Genomic DNA, 20,284 nt, shown 5'->3' on the forward strand with positions numbered 1-20,284 from the left:
AAAAAATTAGAAAATAAATGGAAATATGAGATTTCAATGCCATTTTATCATAGTAATCATAATCATAATCTCATCATAATCAGGAGCTAAGCAAACATACATATTCTTCTCTCTGTCAGGCCTTCTCAGTGTATGGCCTTTGGACACATCAATGTCATAGAGTTTCTCCAGGGCCTCTTTGATCTGCTGCTTGCTGGCCTTGACATCCACAATTAATCCACAGACATATTAAACTCCATAGAATCAAGAAATAAATAAAATGTACTGTAAATGTATTTTAGAAGGAAGAAATAGCCTTTTCACGAAGATGACACCAAAAGCGAAGAAGGAAGCCATGGCCCTTCCCAACGATGAAGCCAAAGCAAACTCCATGAAAGCTAAGAAGGCAGTGCTGAAATGCATCCACAGCCACAAAAAGAAGATCAGAACATCACCCACCTTCTGACAGCCCAAATCCCTGTGGCTCCAGAGAGAGCCAAAATATCCTCAAAATAGTGAGCCCAGGAGAAACAAGCTTGACCACTATACTGTTATCAAATTGCTGCTGACCACGGAGTCAACCATGAAGAAAATAAAGGATAACAGCATGCTTTTGTTCATTGTGGATATCAAAACCAACAAGTACCAGATCAAAGAGACCGTGGAGAAACTCTATGATATTGATGTGACCAAAGTCCATACCCTGACAAGGCCTGACATAGAGAAGAAGGCATATGTTCACTTAGTTCCTGATTATGATGCTGTAGATGTTGCCAACAAGATTAGGGTCATCTAAACTGAGTCTAGATGGCTAATTCTAAATATACACTTTTTTCACCATAAAAAAAGAAGGGAAAAATACTAGAAATGTCAGATGTCAATGCTATCTTAAGCAATTGAGTTCTTTCAATGTGGGCTCCATAGGGACACTGGGACAGGTTAACCTAGCACATGATATATATATTGTTTTAAAATAGTCTTATGCCCCTGGAATTAAACCCACCATAAGAGAAATAGCTACACCAATATAATAAGGTATTTGGAATAAGACTTCCATTTTGGCTTTGGGTCAAATAAAGTTCCTAAGACCTCCCTGGGGATTGACATCCTACTATTAGGCAGAAAGAGACATGTGTATAGGTATAGACATCCTGATTAGAAGTTAAGAAATATATGTTAGGTAAGGCAAGCCGTCTTTCACATTTCAACAGCCCCAAGCAATGAGAGCAGAGTAAATGTACAACAAAGACATGTTCTTAAGGAAGTGGCCTATCTCTTGATCCTGAATGGTGGAGAGAGTTGGCACAGATTTTTATGGATTGCAAGGCTCAAAAGCTATGGAGAATCCTGCCTCATGGTCAGAGCTAGCTCCTGATTCTGGTCTGCATCCTTGATCAACCAATAGAGCTCAATAAACTATCCTTGTCTGACTGAGATCCATGTGCATGTGGTTTGTGAGGCAACACCTGGACCCCAACAGAAACACATAGAAATAAACACTTTCAAAAGTGGCACTTCCAGATGTGCAGAATATAAAATAAACATACAAATGTAGGTAACATTTTTATATACCCATGAAAGGCATAGGTGAAAAAGAAACAGAAAACTTATCATATTCGAAATCACCCCAAATATATCACAATGCCTTGGAATAAACCAAATCAAGGAAATGGAATACAAGCTTGCAATACAAGCTTTAAAACAGAGCAAAATGTAGAAAGACAGAAGATGAAAAGACTTCCCATGCTCAGGGACTGAAAGTGTAAATATTGTGAAAGTGCAATTGTCACCATAATGCCTGTATTATTCATTACAGAAATTTAAAAAGACACTCTAAAAATTCAAATGGAAACATATGGCAATGAAGTTGTGAGAGCTAGTGATATGTCTGGAGGTATCACTATTGCTGATCTCAAATTATGCCACAGATCCATAATGATAAGAACACTTTGGTACTGCCCTAGAAACAGTCATATAGGCCATTGGGTTAGAAGAGAGGATGTGGATAGAAACCTATACCAATAACCCCATTAAAAATGGGGCTCAAGGCTAAACAAAGAATTATAACCTGAGGAATACTGAATGGCTAAGAAGCCCCTGAAAAAATGTTGAGCATGCTCAATCATCAGGGAAATGCAAATCAAAACAATCCTGAGATTCCACCTCACACCAGTCAGCACTGCTAAGATCAAAAATTCAGGTGACAGCAGATGCTGGTGAGGATGTGGAGAAAGAGAAAGGCTCCTTCAATATTGGTTGGATTGCAAGCTTGTACAACCACTCTGCAAATCAGTTAGGCTGTTCCTCAGAAAATTGGACATAGAACTACCATAGAATCCCACAATACCTCTGCTGGGCATATATCCAGAAGATGTTCCAAATGGTAAGAAGGACACATGCTTCACTATGTTCATAGCAGCCTTATTTATAATAGCCAGAAGCTGGAAAGAACCCAGATGTCCCTCAACAGAGGCATGGATACAGAAAACGTGTTACATTTACACAGTTGAGAACTACTCAGCTATTAAAAAGAATGAATTTATGAAATTCCTAGGCAAATGGATGGACCTGGAGGGTATCATCCTGAGTAAGGTGACCGAATCACAAAAGAACTCACATGATATGTACTCACTGATAAGTGACTATTAGCCCAGAAATTAGAATACCCAAGATATAAAATACAAGTTGCAAAACACATGAAACTCAAGAAGAACGAAGAGCAAAGTTTGGATACTTTGCCCCTTCATATAAATGGGAACCAAACACCCAATGTAAGAGTTACAGAGACAAATGTTGGAGCTGAGATGAAAGGATGCGCCATCTAGAGACTGCCACACCTGGGGATCCATCCCATAATCAGCCTCCAAAATCTGACTCCATTGCATATGCCAGCTAGTTTTTTCTGAAAGGACCCTGATATAGTTGTCTCTTGTGAGGCTATGCAGGTGCCTGGAAAACACAGAAGTGGATGCTCACAGTCAGCTAGTAGATGGAATACAGAGCCCCTAATGGTGGAGCTACAGAAAATACCCAAGGAGATGAAGGAGTCTGCAACCCTATATGTGGAACAACAATATGAACTAACCAGTACCTCCTGATCTACTGTCTCTAGTTGCATATGTATCCGCAGATGGCCTAGTTGGCCATTATTGGGAAGCGAGACCCCTTTGTCTTGCAAACTTTATATGCCTCAGTAGAGGGGAATACCAGGACCAAGAAGTAGGAATGGGCGGGTAGGGGAGTGGGCAGGCAGGTATGGGGGACTTTTGGGATAGCATTGGAAATCTAAATGATGAAAATATATAATAAAATTTTGAAAAAAAATAAATGAACATGAATGAAAGACTGTGTTCTTACAACTTACAGAAGAATTCCAGAGGATCTGTAGATGTTACTTCTGGTAATTGATCTCCCTCCAGTAAAAAGACCCAAGATAAGGTAATGTATTTGGGAAAGAGGTTAATTTGCTTCATGATCTGAAATGTTGAAAGTCAAGGACAGGGCAAGCTTAGGTCGCCAGGGACTTGTGATGTGTGATCTCAGGGTACACAGCAGAAGAATACCTGGGGATTGTGGAAGACAGAGAGCAGAGACTCCACTCTGCTTCTCAAGCATCCATGATATGATCACTGACCAGGCCTGCCACAATGGGGTCAAATAATCAACGTGGGTATTGGTGTGTGCCTCATACTTGTTAATGCATAGGTGGCCTTTTCATCTGACATGTTGGTTTTTAATGCAGACTGGGTATTTAGGAGCCAAATTACCCAGGCAGGTGGAGACAAAGTGTTTTAGGCAATGAGGGCAGAGCATATGAAGGCCCTGCTTTTTGCTTGTGTCACACTTATAGAGAAAGGGTGCCATACCTAGTACAAAGTCTCTGCAAATGACAAACACAGTGGTTAAATGGTAAATTGCAGGTACAGGCTTACACAGAGCAAATACATGACCAGTAAAGTCGAAAGAAATGATGTGAAGACATGCTGCTTTCCACCTGTGATCTCCATTTGTGGGAAGCTAAGGTAGGTGTGCCCCAGTTACCTGTTTGGCATCTCCTTAATCACAAAGATAAAAATTGTGCTCAGGTAGGGGGATGCTCTACCAGGCTGGCTTCCACCTCTTCTTTGCCCTCCATGTTTGGCAACAGTGAGTAGAAGCTGGCTCTAAATGAAATATATATTTTAGCTAGCCTCTATAAAAGACACAAAGACTTGGTAGACAGGATTTTAACAAAAGCCTGCACTTGTTAAATAAATGCTCCTGTGATTTCTTCCTTTGAGTCTGTGACAACACTTAAGCATATATGTACATTGAGCCACCTCTGGAATGATGTGTTCTTTAATTGAGTACAACACAACTTTACTGAGAATATTGTGTCTATTTTCATCATTGAGTAGCCTATAATTTTTATTTTATGTTGTGTCTTTAACTTGGTATCAGAATAATATTGGTTTCACTAATTGAGTTCTGCTAATATACTTTGTAGAATATCTTGAGATTCATTATTCTTAGTTCTTTAAAGGCTTAGTAGAAATCAGCAGTGAACCCAGCTAATCTTACCCAGGATACTTTTCACTACTGCTTCAATCTCATTTCTGTTATAAGTTACATTGTAGTTTTAAGATACACTGTAGTCATAAGTTGCATTGTAGTTATAAGTTACATTGAAGTTATAAGTGACATTGTAGTCATAATTACATATCTTGCCTTGGGTTAGCCTTTGTAGGTTTTATACATAAAATCTATTTTTTAGATTTTCCAATCTAGTGTGACATTGGGTTTAAAAGAGTGTCTTTATGATCTTTCTAATATTGATATTGTTGATATTGTTAATCTAAAAGATGGGAGGGAAAAAACACCCACCCAAATCATCATGGTCATATTAATTAAAGTATGCAGTTAATTAAACTGAGCTATTTATTTATGTATACATTCTGCCTCTCCCTAAGTTGGGGTTTGATATGTCAACAATGGACATGAAGAAGACAAGACCTATACAGCCCATGGGTAGAGAATTTGGAGATAAGGGATTTGGCACGTAAAATAGTTAGGGAAAAGAAATTAGTCCTAATGATATCTTGAATCAAAAATATGGCTGCAAGCTGTGAGTAACAGGGTGTTCATAGTCAGAAGTCGTAGCATAAGGGACAATATAAACTTTCTGAAACAAAGATAGTGTTGCAAGATGTTTTCAAAAAACGTTTGAATAATAGACATGATAGTCAGTCCTAGAACAGGAAATATGGAGCCACATGTAGTTAAGGTTAAAGGTAGGACTTAGTTCAATTCTTAAGATACAGAGCTTTGAATAATCATTAACATGAATGAATTTAGTTTGTCTTTACTATAAGATGGCCTTTAAGCATATGAAGGTGGCAGGCTAGTTCCTGGTTATCTGTGATGTTATCCTCTTTCCTTCTCCTGTATTGTATTGAGTCTTAACTTCCAAATGGATTTGGATTAGGGTTTATAAATTTAATTAATTTTTTACCCTAGTTAGGTACTTAAGGAGGGTGTTGCTCTTTGCTGACTGTTAAGTGTTACTCACTGTGACTTACCTTGTGCTCTAGCAAGGGCATGATTTTACCAGCTGTAAATATTTTCTGTGAATATGTGATATTTGGAATTCTGGGGACTCTTCAGAGGTATATAAACACTAGGACCACAAGAGTTCGGCGTTTGCTTGTTAGTTGCTGGCTGTTGTTGGTCATATATTGTTAAGTAGTCATCCTCAAAGAAGAAAAAAGAATAACATTTTATATGCTGATGATGTAGATCAAACTCGTCCCAAAGGAGTCAACCCTTAATCAGCAGACAGTATTGAAATGATAAAATGACCAACTTTGAAACCTCTGAATCAATTTGTGGATCTCTCTCTCTCTCTCTCTCTCTCTCTCTCTCTCTCTCTCTCTCTCTCTCTCTTATATCTACTGTTAGGAATTTGAAAGGTTATAAGGAAAGAGTTGGATAAGGATGGAATGAAGAACACACAAGGAAGGAAAAAGACAGCTTTACCCTGTAGTCTGTGATAGTCTCCAACATGCTTACAAGTTCAAAGTCTCTTATGAGTTTCATGAAATCTCTTAACAGTAATTCCAGTAAAATAAAGATAAATAGTAAATCACATACTTCCCACAAATATGTCACAGGATAAATCTTACCATCCCAAAAGGAGCATAGTAAGGAAATACTGGACCAAAACCAAACAGAAAACCAGCTGAGAAATCTCCAAACACTGCATTCTGATGTGTGATGTCAAAGCACTCTTCAGATGTCCAATTTCTTTCAACTTTGTTGACTGCAACACACTTCTTTTTCTTGGGCTGGGTCCACTCCCAATTAACAGCTCTCCTCAACAGGTTTACCACTGCTCTGGTACTGCCAATATCTTGGGGTCTCCAAGTCAGTCCAAGCTTCACATTCATATCTTCATTTAAAGGCCTCTCTTGGTCTCCTTGCAAGGACATTGCTGGCACATGCCAGATCTCAGAGGCTGGAATTAAAGGTGTGTGCCACCACTGTCCTGCCAATGCCTCCTTTTAATGATGGTTCTTAAATGCTTTAACCTCTTTACTACCCATCTCAACCAGAAGTAGTAGAAATGAAAGGATAAAGGGCAAATAGACCTGTTTAAAAAAAGATTCTTTGGAGCAAATCCGAAAGGTTTTGTCAGGAAATCACCATTCCCATTCCCAGGAGCAGCTTAATCCACTCACAAATGCTTCAAGGTTATACCAGAAGTCCAGTTCAGAAGTTTGGTTTACCAGAAGTGGAGGCACTACATAGAAGGAATGGTCAGGACTTGGCCAAATCTGCATGAGTCATCCATCTAGTGAGTCCAGCACCAAGAGGAAAAGCAGGAGTTCACATCTGTGCCTCTCACATCAAAGTGAAGGTCAGCAAAGACCAAGAAGTGTATAGCTATGCAAGCAAGCCAATCTCTTTCCACAGTCTATTGGGCCCTATTTATGCTCCCTCCAAACTTCATGTGTCCTCCATGCATCTTGCCTTGCCAGGTGTCTTGCCTCAGCATCTGACTGACTTGGCTGTCATCAGTCTGCAAATCGTCCCGAGTCTTAGGAAGCAGTAAGAAGCACCAGTACAACACCAGAACTTTTTTGGTGCCTTTCTCTCTGTGGAGTCCCAATAAATGGAACTCAAATATACAATGAAAGGTGGACCAACTTTTTAGATATGGCCTATGCTGCTTGAATTATGCTCCTTTGGTCCCAAAAACTTCACAAGAATCTGCATGTCCATCCACATATAAGAAACTGAGGGAACCTGTCCCTAGTTGGCTTTTATTGGTAAATAAATGCCCAGCACACCACCAGAAGTTTTTTGGTATTTCTTTCTAGGGGTACCCAACAAATGGAGCTCAACTACATTATATAAGGCAGAACAATACATGTATATAGTCAACAAAGGATCCTTGGTCACCTGTCCTTTCACATTCTTTCTTTATTAGAACATCCTTTCATCTGTGTCTGCTTCATTGAAAAGTTCCTTCATGAGTCTGCCTTAGCCTATCATCTATGCTCGTTTCAGCACAATTTTCCTTCAGGTGTATGCCCAAGAATAACACCATCCAAAGTAATTGACTTGCCAAAGAACCCTGAAGTTTCTACTTCAAATGAGGTTTGAAGGTCCAAAATGACTTAGCCCCCCCCCCCCTTTGCTTTTCCATGAAAACCGCAAAGACACCGTATTACAACACAGTCAACCACTTTAATTCCAAAATCACCAAAGACAGGCTCTGTGCATGCCCATCTTCTTCTGTCCCATATCACATCTGCTCTTCCTTCAGGGTACAACTACAAGAACTCTGGACAGTACATGTATGTTCATAGGGAAGATAAGACATGTAATAAGAGAGTGAAAGACCATAGTAAAGGAAATGTGAAACTTGAAAAGTGAAAGACCATGGGAAAGAAAATATCAAAATTATAAAGTTTGCTCAGTGGAAAAATATGCTGGTTACTAATCCTAGTGAGTCTAAAGGACTCTACTTTTTCTGGAATTGCCAGACACAGTATCAGCCTTAGCTGACCCAGTATTTGAAACCCTATAACCTCTTTTCTGCAGTCAAAGAAGGGGAAAATTGAGTTGATTGTCTTGCTCTGTATTCTTGGACTTGGACTTTCTCTTCCCCTGGCAGGGGTGAACTATCTGTGTGTTGATTAAATTGTCCTTGGAGACTGGCACTGACTGGGAGGTTCCTTTTCCCCTGGCCAAGTTCTGAGCCCTTAAGACCCCTACCATTTTAACCTGTTCTCTTTTGAGATCCTTATGGCACCTCAATTCCCTTGGTGTTTACTGGGCCCTCCCTGGAGTTATTCCAACTCACTGATAGGAACATCTTCTTGAGGCTCCAAACCCTTCAGTCAATAAAACATGAGATTTGGTCTAAATTGTCTACCTTAAATGTTCCAGGAATGCCCAGACCCCTTACCACTTCCAGACTGGTGAATATGTCTACAAAAGGAGGCATCAGCACAGTTGCTGGACTCTTGTTGGAAGAGACCCTTCCTGCTGCCGCAAAGGAGGTGTGTCCTGCAATTCACTCTGTAGACCAGGGTGACCTCAACATCAAATATCTGCCTGCCTCTGCCTCTCAAGTGCAGGGTATAAACGCTTGTACCACCACCACCTAGACAAACATATATTTAAAAAAATCTTTTGAAAATCAATAATGAAAAAACATCAGGCAAACAAACATAGAAACAAAATGTCAACTAAAGCTACAGACCTCAACTGAATATGCCGGCATCAATGTACTACATACAATGTTATTATGACCTTGATATAAAAAAGCTTCTGGCAGGTAGTGCTGGTACACACCCTTAGTCCCAGTACCATTATGGAGAGGAAGGCATATCTCTGTGAGTTTGAGGCCATCAAGGTATCTGTGGTGAGTTCCAAGACAGCCTGAGCTACAGAAAAAAAAAAAAAAGAAAAAAACCCTGTCTCAATAAAGAAAATGGGAAACTAAAAAAAGATGCAGACCAAGTCCCCACAGAACAGTTGTTTTGAGACATTGCTTAGCAAAGAGGAACATGGTGTCTTGGAATTATATTCTGTCTAAGTATGTGACCAAGCCACCTCAGATAGTCAATGGGTTCTCCAGGGAGCGAATGATGATCAAAAATGAACAAAAGACAATTAGACAACATTATAACATGACTGCAGCCAATTCTGATGCTGAAGTAAGTTTACATTTTCCCAGTCTGTTTTTATACCATTTTAATGATATGCACGTAATAAGATAAGTTCTAGGTTAAGGAGATAGTAAGGTAATAAACAAAAGTCCCAAGATCACTCTTTCTAGGGGCATGTTAGGATGATCAACATATCTGAAACTAATTTTCTGAACTCGTCCAATGTAAAATTACTGCCAAGTTTCTAGAAGTGGTCCTAAGAGCTCTCCACAAGGATGTCTTCTGGACTTCTTTTCAGATTGCTTTTTTTTCACATTAATTTTCAAAAATATGAGGGGCAAGCAGTACTACAAAACAAAATGAATTTTTTTTCTTAGTTGGTTTTAAGTTAGTCAGTCAGCAAAGATGTTCTCTATTGGACTCTAACAGAACACTGAGTTTGAGTTTCCTACTCATACATTGGGGAAAAATTGAAACCAAACCCAAAACTTTGATGTGGCAGCTCCTTCCCTTGCACCATCTTCTTCTCCCATAGGTCCTTTTCCAATCCAAATCCAATGAAACCTAAACCACGTCTATGTCTCTTATGCTCAGTTATTGGCTGTTGGCATCTTTATTTACCAATCAGAAATAACTTGGGGAGAGAATCACAGGTCTACATGCAGAAACCAATTCTTGGGTGGGTGGGGAGTCTACCTTTAGCATTACAACAGAAAGCAAGACAAAACCTCAAAAATTCCCCTTTTTTATTCAATAAATGGCTCCTTTCTCATATATATATATGTATATATATATATATATATATATATATATATATATATATATATATATATATATATATATTGAATAACATTATGACAATTATGAAAATCATAAGGTATGACATACCTATAATGTCCAGTCCATTATATTTGGCAATTTAGAAAAAGTATTTATTTTCTCATCTGTGCTAACTTAATGAGATTACAATTCTGTACCTTTCCAGCATCCTCTCCCCCTCTTCTATAGGAGTACCCAAGCAGGATCTACTCTTCTGCTGTGGGTGTCTGCATCTGTCTGAGTCAGATGCTATTTGGAGCTTCTCAGAGTGAGGAGCCGCCCTCACAGTCGCCATTACAAGATGGCGCTGACATCCGTTGCTCTTAGTAAAATGTGTGCAGGCGTCAGGGTATCGTTCCATTACCTGAGCCCTGCCTCTCTCGTGGTGTTAACTGACTGATAGTGGGCAGCCAATCACAGTGATGCACGTCTCCAACCGTTTTTTCACAGCCTATAAAAGTGAAGGGTTTTCTGCTCTCTGGGTTACTCTCCTGAAGCTGATCATCTATCTCTCCAGATGTATTAAAGCTGTACTGCAGAAGGATCTGAGTGGCCTGCATGCATTTTGCTGGCAAGATGGTAGCGTGGGTCATCAGAGGGCAGCTGTACTAGACTTGTGTCTGCAAGCAGATTAGAATATCATTAATAGTGCGAGTGACTGATACTTGCCCATGGGATTGATTTCAAATTTGACCCATTATTGGTTGGTCCTCAGTCTTTGCTCCATCTCCACATCCCACCCACGTCTCTGTTTTAAAAGTGTCTTAGATAGGGTCTTACAACTGTGAACAGACATCATGACCAAGGTAACTCTGATAAAGACAGCACTGAATTGGGGCTGACTTACAGGTTCAGAAGTTCAGTCCATTATCATCAAAGTAGGAACATGGCAGCATTCAGGCAGACATGGTACAGGAGTTGCTGAGAGTTCTAAACCTTCATCTAAAGTCTCCTAGCACAATACTTGCTTCAAGGCAGCTAGGATGACATTCTTAAAGCCCATACCCACAGTGACACACCTACTCCAACAAGACCACACCTACTCCAACAGAACCATACCTATGAATAGTGCCACTCCCTGGGCCAAGCATATACAAACCATCAAGAAAAGTCATCCTCTTCATATATTAAAGAGCTCACACTGAAGGAGACCTTGAGCTACTGGCTCTTTCTCCTTCGATAGGAGAAGATTTACTTTGGAGTAAGACCTTGAAGTTCATGGAGTGTGTGAGCTATAGAGACAGCTTAATGCCTGGCAGCAGAAATGACTGCCATAGTGGCCTTTGTGATATAGCCATCACCCATACGTTGACATAAACATGGAGATATAAGCTATGGGGGACAGATATGTGAGAAGGGTCATTAGCCATGTTGTACTTGTAATCTGCATAAATCCCTTTCAAGAGGTCTATCACTACTAGTCCATGGGACTGAAGCTTGCACACTCCTGGGAAGTGGTATGTGTCATGTCGCATAGTATTCGAAGCCTAACATGTAGGACTTCATGTATAATCCTTCAAGGATATCAGGTGTAGAATAAGCACATTACAAGTTGCCACAAATATAGCCAAACATGATGTTTAATTAGTAAAAATTGAGGGCAGCAAACCCAAGAAGGCTGTTATGGTTATCCCTGAGGCTAATTAAATTTGATGTTAATTCTTTTCTCCTGTGAGGGGTTAGGAAGAAGGACAGAGTCAGCACTTAGATGATTACCTGTATATCTGCTTCCCATCTTAATTTGTAAAATAAAGGAGAGCTGATGATTGGGAAGATAAAGGGAAGGTGGAGCAGGTGTGGGGAAGAGAAGGAAGGATAAAAAGGAATAGGAAGAAGGTACAGAGGAGGAGGAGGAAGAAGAAGAAGAGGAGCAGAAGCAAATGGCCTGGAGAAACCGCAAGTTATATAGGGTCACTTGATGTTGAAGATGGTAGTGTAGTAGTAGATCTGCCCAATCTAGGAACACAACATGTATTCATATTAATTGTGTTATGTTTTCATTGCCTAGGCATATTTGGGATGAAGATTTACTGCAACAGAAGGCTCTTAGTACTGTGCTGTGAGAGATGAGGGCGCACAGGCAGTCTCCAGCCTTCTCTGGTTATGTCTTTGTAGGGAAATATTCAAATGTTTCTGGCTACACAGAGCAGAAAGTGGAGAAAGAAGAGATGATAATCCGTTAACCTGGAACTCAAAGTCAGTCATTACTGTTCATGATGGTATGCTCTGGTCAAAGTAAGAATCTCTTCAAAGACAAGGAATGGGCATTGGCCAAACTCTGGATTTATAACATATAGAAGAAATCAGATTCTTGTGATGGTTTTAAAAATAATTTCTTTTGTACTGGACCATTTCTTTTATTAAGCTTTGGGTAAGCAGAATTTCTGTGCCCTGTACTGTGCATAAATTATAAAATGTGAGAGACTTGTTGTAGTTGATGTTGTTGTTGTTGTTGGTTTTGTAGTGTGATTCTGGGTGACTATGTGTAGCCCTGGCTGTCATGGAAGTCTCTCTGTTGACCAGGCTAGACTGCAACTCAGAGATATTTCTGTTTATGCCACAAAGCTGCTTCAATTAAAGGCCTGCTTCACCACTGACCCATATGGTAGATGTTATTTAATGTATAAAACCAAGAAATCACTGTAGGCATGATAATAAATACCTTCACTGTTTCTAATGTGACCCCTTATTTCACTCTTTTCCTAACTGATTATCAGGGTGTTCATTGATTTGTTTTCCCCTTTCAGAAGAACTTGTGAATAAAATAATCATCATTGATGCATGTCTCATATTTACATGTGAGTCTTTACCTTCTAGATATGATGGAACAAGGAAGTCAACAATGAAGGAACATACTACCTACATATATCACGAGAAGGCACATAGGAAATGACATACAAAGCTATGTCAGACAGACCATTGTTGAGTGGGAGAAAAAAAAACATGAGGAAGAGGCATCACCCTTTTCTTGGGGACTCCTTGGGCACAGGAAACTGTTCTTGGATTTACTGGTTTGAATAATCTCAACAGGTTTCAAATTTGGGACCATGCTTTGCCCTGAGATGGTATTTTGGACAAATACTGTCTAGGGTCTTAAGAGGTGAAGATGTTCTGTTTTCTCAGAGTCATTGCTTTGACTGTGAGAACTTTTCGCTATGAAGGCCATTTGGCCTTTCACAGTACCAGTCAGCCTTCTTAGGAAGCCATAGGTGTTGTTATGTCACGTCAGGAAACAGATGAACAGAGCAATGGCTCCATGCTTGTCAGTCTTACACACTGACCAATGTGTCATGTTTGTATGACTTTTATTCCCTCAGCCTGCTCACAGGCACTTTCTCTGTTCAATGAATCTTTTCAATTTTTGCCACTAATATACAGAATAAGAGTCGTGTTAATATGTTGTATGTCCATTTTAACAAATGGAGTTCATCATTTTAATTTACATGGATTTCCAGGCCTCTCTCCCTTTTACTTGTTGGATTGCTGTTTTGTGTTTGAGTGTATAAGGGAGAGCAGGTATGTGTATACAACAGCATGCATGTAGAGATCAGAGGACAATCCTGAGCCATTGTTTAGTACAGACCTCTGGCTTTCTGATATTGTGGAATGCCAGGGTAGCTGGTCTACAAACTTTTGAGAATTTACCTGAGCCACCAAACTCTCAACAGGAGCACTAGGACTCTATGCACATGCTAACAAGTCTGGCTTTACATGGGTTCTGGGAGTCAAACTCAGGTTCTCAATAATGCACTGAAGCACTCTACCCATTGAACCTTCTTCCAAACACTTCACTCTTTCTTCATGTTGGGCCTAAACTTCTGTCTCTTTCCCTATTGAAATTTTTTTGTATATATTAAGTTCTGAATTTCTTTTAAAGATTTTTTTTTCTTGTTATGAACATGAGTAAACTGTTGCTGTCCTCAGACACAGCTGAAGTGGGTCACAGATGGTTTTTATGCTCCATGTGGTTGTTGGGAATTGGACTTAGGACCTCTGTAAGAGCAGCCAGCATTCTTAGCTGCTGAGCCATCTCTTCAGCCCCTTGGTTTTGTTTTAGAGGTAGGGTCTCAGAGTGTAACCTTAACTGTCTTAGAAACTGCTATATTGGCCAGGTTGTTCCAAATGATAAGTTTCACTATCAGACCAAGATTATCTGAGAAGCACACCCATGTGATCTCTGCTCTACTCTCCTGTTTTAATTGGACACAAGGATTTCATAATCTTGTGATATAGCCCAGAGACATAGCATGAGGGAAGTGTTTCTCCACTTCTTTTCTATCCTGACAACCTGGTGAATCCTGCGGCTACTTACATGCTATTTTCCCTCTGAAAATCCCAGTCTCCTGAGTCTCACAGAGCTCCAGTAAACTGAGCATGGGGGCTCACATGTATAATCTCAGCACTTGGGAGGAAGAGACACATGAATCTCTGTGAGTTCAAGGACAGCCTGGTCTACACAGCAGCAAAAATTGCTACACAGCAGCAAAAATTAAATAAAAATGAGATCAGAAAGGCTCTCTCATGATCACCTGTCTAACCAGGATCAGTCACCCTGCTCTCAGTGACTATACAAGTCATTTCTCTTAGTATCTCCTGTATCCCCTGAAGACCTTGTTCAGCACATAGACACAGGTCAAAGAACAGAGTTGCAAGCTTTTATTAGAATCAGTCTAAGAGACTGAATGAAGAAGGAACAGTATCAGGAATCCAACTTCAGGAAAGAAAGAGGACAGGTCAGCAAGATGGCACTTGGATCAGACATGTTGCAAAGATGGGTACCCAAAACACATTAACATCTATTCTCCTAATAGCCTGGAAATATAGTCTAAAATGGAACTTATATTGTCAACTTCATAGTTTGACTGGGATTCTTGGCTGGAAACCATGGCTTCCTGGAAAACAAAAATGCAGAGAGGGACAGTGTTGGCTACAGCCAAGGTATAAGACCTCAGCAGGGCTCCCCAACCACCCACAAAGAAACTGCTTCTCATGCTCATCAAAGAAAATTCCATGCAGTGATTCGTGTCTCCAGTAACAAATTCTGCCTCAAGGGAACTTGATACCACTCACACCCTTCAGGAGGAAGCCTGAAAACCACCATAGCCAGCAGGCAAGAAGGGGAAAAGGTTCTGGAAAGTATGACAGGGGCTAGATCTAGAGCAGGACAGTAGAGCTGAGTATGTGTTTGTTGATGTCTCCCACACCTGAGTACCTCTCTCCAGGCACATTGGCTGTGTAGTCATGTTAAAAATATGTCCTCCATGTAGACTTGTGAGGGGAAAATCATTTTGGATAGCACTGAGGTTTTTCAAGACCTGATACTCAAGTAAAATACTTTGGGAAATAGGGTGAGAGCTGCACTGTTCAAAATATACATCTCTGCATCCAGTTATGCTTGAAACAAGAGAGGACAAGAGACAACAGTAGTGAGCAACTGTAGGCACTCTTTGGGGTCGGAGTGGCATTTTAGACATGGTGGGAGGTTTTGTTATAGCAGAGATGATGCCCCCAGAAATGGGATTCATTGATGGCTGGGGAATAATAGACCCCAGAGATGTTCCAAAATAGACACTGGAGAGAAATTTCAAGCATCTTAGAGTAGAGCTGGGGCTACCAAACCTGTGCAGATGCCACCCCAAGGACTCCCCTGTTCCTACTATTGGTGAGAATCCCATGTTTACCCATCATGTGGGAGTGAACTGCAGGATGGTACAAGGAACAGGCTGGCTGTGTACCTGGCATGCTGCTTTACATATACTAGGGTGGGCAAGGGATTCAGTTCTCATTTGCAGGTGACATGACATGCAGTAATGGTTGCATTTATCACTGGTACACAGCCTTACAGCATCTGTTGCATGGGTGAGTGGAGGTAGGCAGAAAATTGCCTTAATATGGGTTCCAGAAATATGTTTCTTAATCTTTCCTCTCTGTAGCAGCCCTGGATTTTTTCTAAGGCCACCTTTACCTCTGCAGTAGCATTGAATGTCTGGAGTTCTTGATACAATCTTTTCCCAGAGAGAACACTTGCATAGCCTTTGAAAAAAGGAACACGTGCTTCTGATGCAAACACAGAGAGAAAAATACGGTTAAAAAACAAATGGATGGTCAAAGCAAGACTCGGTGTTCCTTGTAGCATCTACAAATGCCTTAACTGACTTTTCTCATAGTCAAACCCTCCCAAAGGCTTCAGCCTCACAGTAACAACATGGTTTACATGAGATATACGGAACTAGCAGAAAAACATCCATGACTGGACAGACCTTGACATCTGAACTTCACATAAGCCCAACACTTGCCTCAGCTTCAACTGTGCACAAAAGTTCCCTTCGTCATGAGTGTCATCACAAGCACACCTCTGTCTCCACGTCCCACAAACCCAACAATTTTAACTCAGAGCAGAAAGCATCAATTGTCTTCTGCAGCTCCTTGCCTGTGTCCTCCTAAGGATACCTAGGTCTGTCTCAGGGCCCCAGTTAGATATCTCCATGGGACTGAGATGGGGTGAACAAGGGTACCACTCTCACTTGTATGGAAGGTCAGTTCTCCAGTCACCAGCAAGGTCAGCAGAAGAAGTGTCCCCTTCATGGTGAAGAGTGCTAAATGCTCCTCTCACAGCAGATCCTATTCTCTATAAACCATTATAGCTCTGAGCCCAGCCACACCCATCTGCATACATGCCTCCAGGAATTTCAAACACCTTTTGGGCTACAGCCTAGCACCTGTGGATCTCCTTTCATCTTGTATAGAGGTAGCAGCATGGGGGCCCCTTCCACTCTGAAGAACAAACAGCCTGAGACAGCCTGATGTCATCAGTTTCGGGAGTGTTTTTTGTACCTTTGCCAAAGAGGGTTTAGAGCTGATCTTTGCAAGCAGCCCAAGTTCTGAACAAAATGATCTGTGGTCCTGTTTTACTTGTCACCTGTGCTTCATTGTCAAACTCCTTACCTATTTCTTGGTCCCATTGTCCAAGCTACTGAGACCTTTGTATTGGAAGGCATAGAACAAGGAGACACCATCTACCTCTCTGTGACACTCAGCCAGGGTAGTCCCCAGCTCTTTGGCAGTGTGGATATCCTTGGGGGCTTATGATATTTTTGTACCACAAATTGTGCATCACTCCCCAGTTGCTCATTTCTGTTTTCATGTTCACCTTGTCTACTCTCAGCTCTGTTAGGAACCATGTCTTAAAGTGGTTTGAACAGTATTGTCCTTGTGGTGAGAGCAGTGAATCGTAGAGTGAGGTATTCAACCCTGAACATGAACTCTGAGGTCCACAAACTCTCAAGCTACTGTGAACTGCCTCCCTGTAAACTACACTGCTCCACAGGCCACAGGATGTGCTGTGTGTCTAGAGTGTCTCAAGTTCAGAACAACATACTTACCCTAAGGAAGACATTTCCAGCACAGATATGATTGTCAGCTGTGTGTGTTAGTTCATGCTTCTTAAGACATGCAGGTCTTAAATTTATGCTCACCCTGTTTGCAGTGTGTGATGGTTAATCTCGATGATCATTCTGACTGGGTTGAATGTTGCCAAAAATCAAATTTCTGAGTGGGTGTTTTTAGGTTTGGTCAACTGAGGTGGGTAGACTGACTTTTATGTGGAAGCATGTACGATGGTTACATATAGGGTAGACAGAGGTAACGAAGCTGAGCAGGTCCATTCATGCATCTCTGCTTCCTGATTGTAGATGTGACCAACCACGTCAAGTTCCTTCACTGTGCCTAACTGACTGTGATGGACTGTATCTCTTCAAACTGTGATTTGAAATGTTGCTTCTCACCTGGCATTTTGTCACTAGTTTTCTACAACAGTGGCAATAATTTTTTTAGCATGTGCAAAGCCCTAGGGATATCTTACAGCACTGCACACATAAACAGGAGCAACCAAAGAGATAGCTCAGTGTGCAAATTGCTTATTTTGCAAGCATAAAGGCCAGAGTTCAAATCCCTAGGACCCATAAGAGTGTTGGCATACATGTCTAATTCCATGTGAGCCTCATGTTCAATAAGAGACTTGGTCTCAAAAAATCGTGTGGAAGGATGTTGAGATAGCTCAGTGATTAAAGGTGCAGTGATTGAAGGTGAAGACCTGAGTTCAAATCTCAGAAACCACCTGGTAGAGGAACAGAATTAACTACTCCAAATTGTTCTCTGACCTTCACAAGCACATGCACACACACACACACACACACACACACACATGCATCTTAGTACCACTGTCCATACACAGGCACATACACAAGTACACAAACACATGAACAGACATCTAGAAATTTCTGTGGAAACTGGCATGAGAAAGCATGAACAGGCTCCTAATTGACAAATATAAAACAATTTGAACAGAAAACCTAAACAACATGATATTGGATTGTACTAGAATTTTGAAATAACCTATAAAACCATGCTGTTGTGAATGGTTTTATGGCATATAAATGAGCATGGATGAAAGTCAGTGTTCTTACATCTCACAGAAGAATTAGAGAGGATCTGTAGATTTTCTCCTGGGAGTAGACCCTCCTTCAGTCCTTCACTGTGAGCTATATGTTCTCAAGAAAGCAGCAGGGTGAGCTTGGGAGACAGGCCAGTCAGTAAAGTAGTTGCTTGTCATACACTCTTGAATCCATGGTTTCCAACCCTCAGAACTTGTGAGGACAGCTAGGCACAAAGTGACCTCTGGTAACTCCAGCACCAGAGAGCTTACTGGCCAGTCCATCTAGCCATTAGCAAGCTCCAGTAAGAGACCCTGTCTCAAAAAATATAAGGTGGTCTCAGCTATAAAAAGGACACAGAAACACTTCCCAGTACCCACGTGGTAGCTAACAACCATCTGTAACTCCAGTTCCAGAGGATCCAGTGCTCTCCTGTGACCTCCACAGGGAAAGCATTCAGTATTGCATAAGACACTCATGCAGGCACAATCCCCATACACATACATTCAAACTAAATAAAATGTCAAATAAGCACACACATATGCATATATATATGAATAAACAGATATAATGTATATACACACATCTACATGGTGGAGAGCAACTGAAGGCCTTCACTGTCTTTCCTGGCCACTTTGTATGAACAGATATAAGTGTCATATGTCTTAGTTAAGATTACTTTTACAGTGATACAACACCATGATCAAATCTGCGGAGCATTGGGTCACTGGGCGTTAGACACTTGCTTAACCACATGATGTCCTTGTCTCCATTCTGAACCCTTTGCAGAAGAGAGAAGCCCCCAGTGGGCACATTCTATAGTCCATCTCAGCCCTCAGGACATGCAAGGTCATAAAAACAAAGACCAGAGGACTGAGCAGAGAACTCACAATTAGATCTAGTACTTGGCACCTAATTCAGCAAACAGTTACAGGAGGCAAATCCTGTTTGGCTCAGATAACCAGTAAAATCCAAAGGCTTTGGACTCTTTAAGTCTTCAATAAAGTTCATGCTGTCACCTTGTGCTGTACAGATGGTGACAGTCAAGTGCCTTTTACAACAAACTACTTAATTGTGCCTTATCAAAACACAGATAATCTTTACTTTTAAAATTAAATATCAACCAAATTACTTAGGCATAAACACTTATGTAACATGGGCATGTTGGAAGAGTAGTTTGAAACCAAGGCTGCATTATATGACAAGATAGTGTTACGTGTTTTAAGTAGGGTCTTCTTTATAGACTTGAGAGAAGTGAGATAGCCCTTTTGCCAGTGTAATCAGCATTTGTGAAGACCTCCTATGTGTGCTGACTCTGGGAGAGAGGAAGGCTTTACTCTACTGAGCCTTCAGACATCTAAAGAACACCAAAAGTCAGCCAAGGAAAGGGAAGCTATAAAAGAGGAAACGGGATTCAGAGTATTTGCTATGGTGAAGGTCAGGTGTCTTCTTACATACAAGGATCCCATGTGGACTGTAGGGTTGTAATTCAGGTTGTGTTGCTATGACAAATGACCCAAGACTAGGTCATTTATATAGGAAAGAGTTTAACTTGCTTGATGGTCTGGAATCTTGAAGGTATACAATAGGGCAACTTCAGGTAGCCAGGGAATTGTGTCATCTGAACACAGGTTGAACTGCAGAAAGGCAACAGGGGATTGTGGAAGATTGACATGGTGAAAGCTGTAGCTGTCCTTCCCACTGTTATGTTGATTTTTGATTCAGGCTGGGGATTTAGGTGACAAATTTCACAGGAATATGAAGGGAAAGCATTTCAGGCAGGGAGGGCAGAGCACATGAAGGCCCTGGTTCTCTCTTGGGTCACAATTATGGAAAAATGGTGTCATGCCTAATGTAGAGACTCTATAAATAACAAACACACTAGTTAAATGGTAA

General features: G+C 40.8%; 1 protein-coding gene and 1 pseudogene across 3 annotated transcripts; one reads left to right on the plus strand and one right to left on the minus strand.

Moving 5' to 3' along the window:
- On the plus strand, positions 295-823 carry Rpl23a-ps8 (ribosomal protein L23A, pseudogene 8; annotated as a pseudogene).
- Positions 14,598-16,557, minus strand: Scgb2b6 (secretoglobin, family 2B, member 6). Of its 3 annotated transcripts, none has more exons than NM_001378690.1 (3): positions 16,481-16,557; positions 15,922-16,013; positions 14,598-14,848 (listed from the first exon to the last, which is right to left on the minus strand). In NM_001378690.1, the coding sequence occupies exons 1-3, from the start codon at positions 16,539-16,541 to the stop codon at positions 14,753-14,755; spliced, it is 249 nt and encodes an 82-aa protein (NP_001365619.1). In that variant the 5' UTR covers positions 16,542-16,557; the 3' UTR covers positions 14,598-14,752. The 3 variants fall into 3 exon arrangements, with proteins under 3 accessions (NP_001365619.1, XP_006540550.1, XP_003084726.1); XM_006540487.1 differs by having other exon boundaries at positions 14,753-14,848; positions 15,922-16,010; positions 16,475-16,541; XM_003084678.1 differs by having other exon boundaries at positions 14,753-14,848; positions 15,832-16,010; positions 16,475-16,541.
- Between the last annotated feature and the right edge of the window lie 3,727 nt (positions 16,558-20,284).

The sequence above is a fragment of the Mus musculus genome, chromosome 7 (assembly GCF_000001635.26).
Source record: "Mus musculus strain C57BL/6J chromosome 7, GRCm38.p6 C57BL/6J".
Classification (NCBI taxonomy): Eukaryota; Metazoa; Chordata; class Mammalia; order Rodentia; family Muridae; genus Mus; species Mus musculus.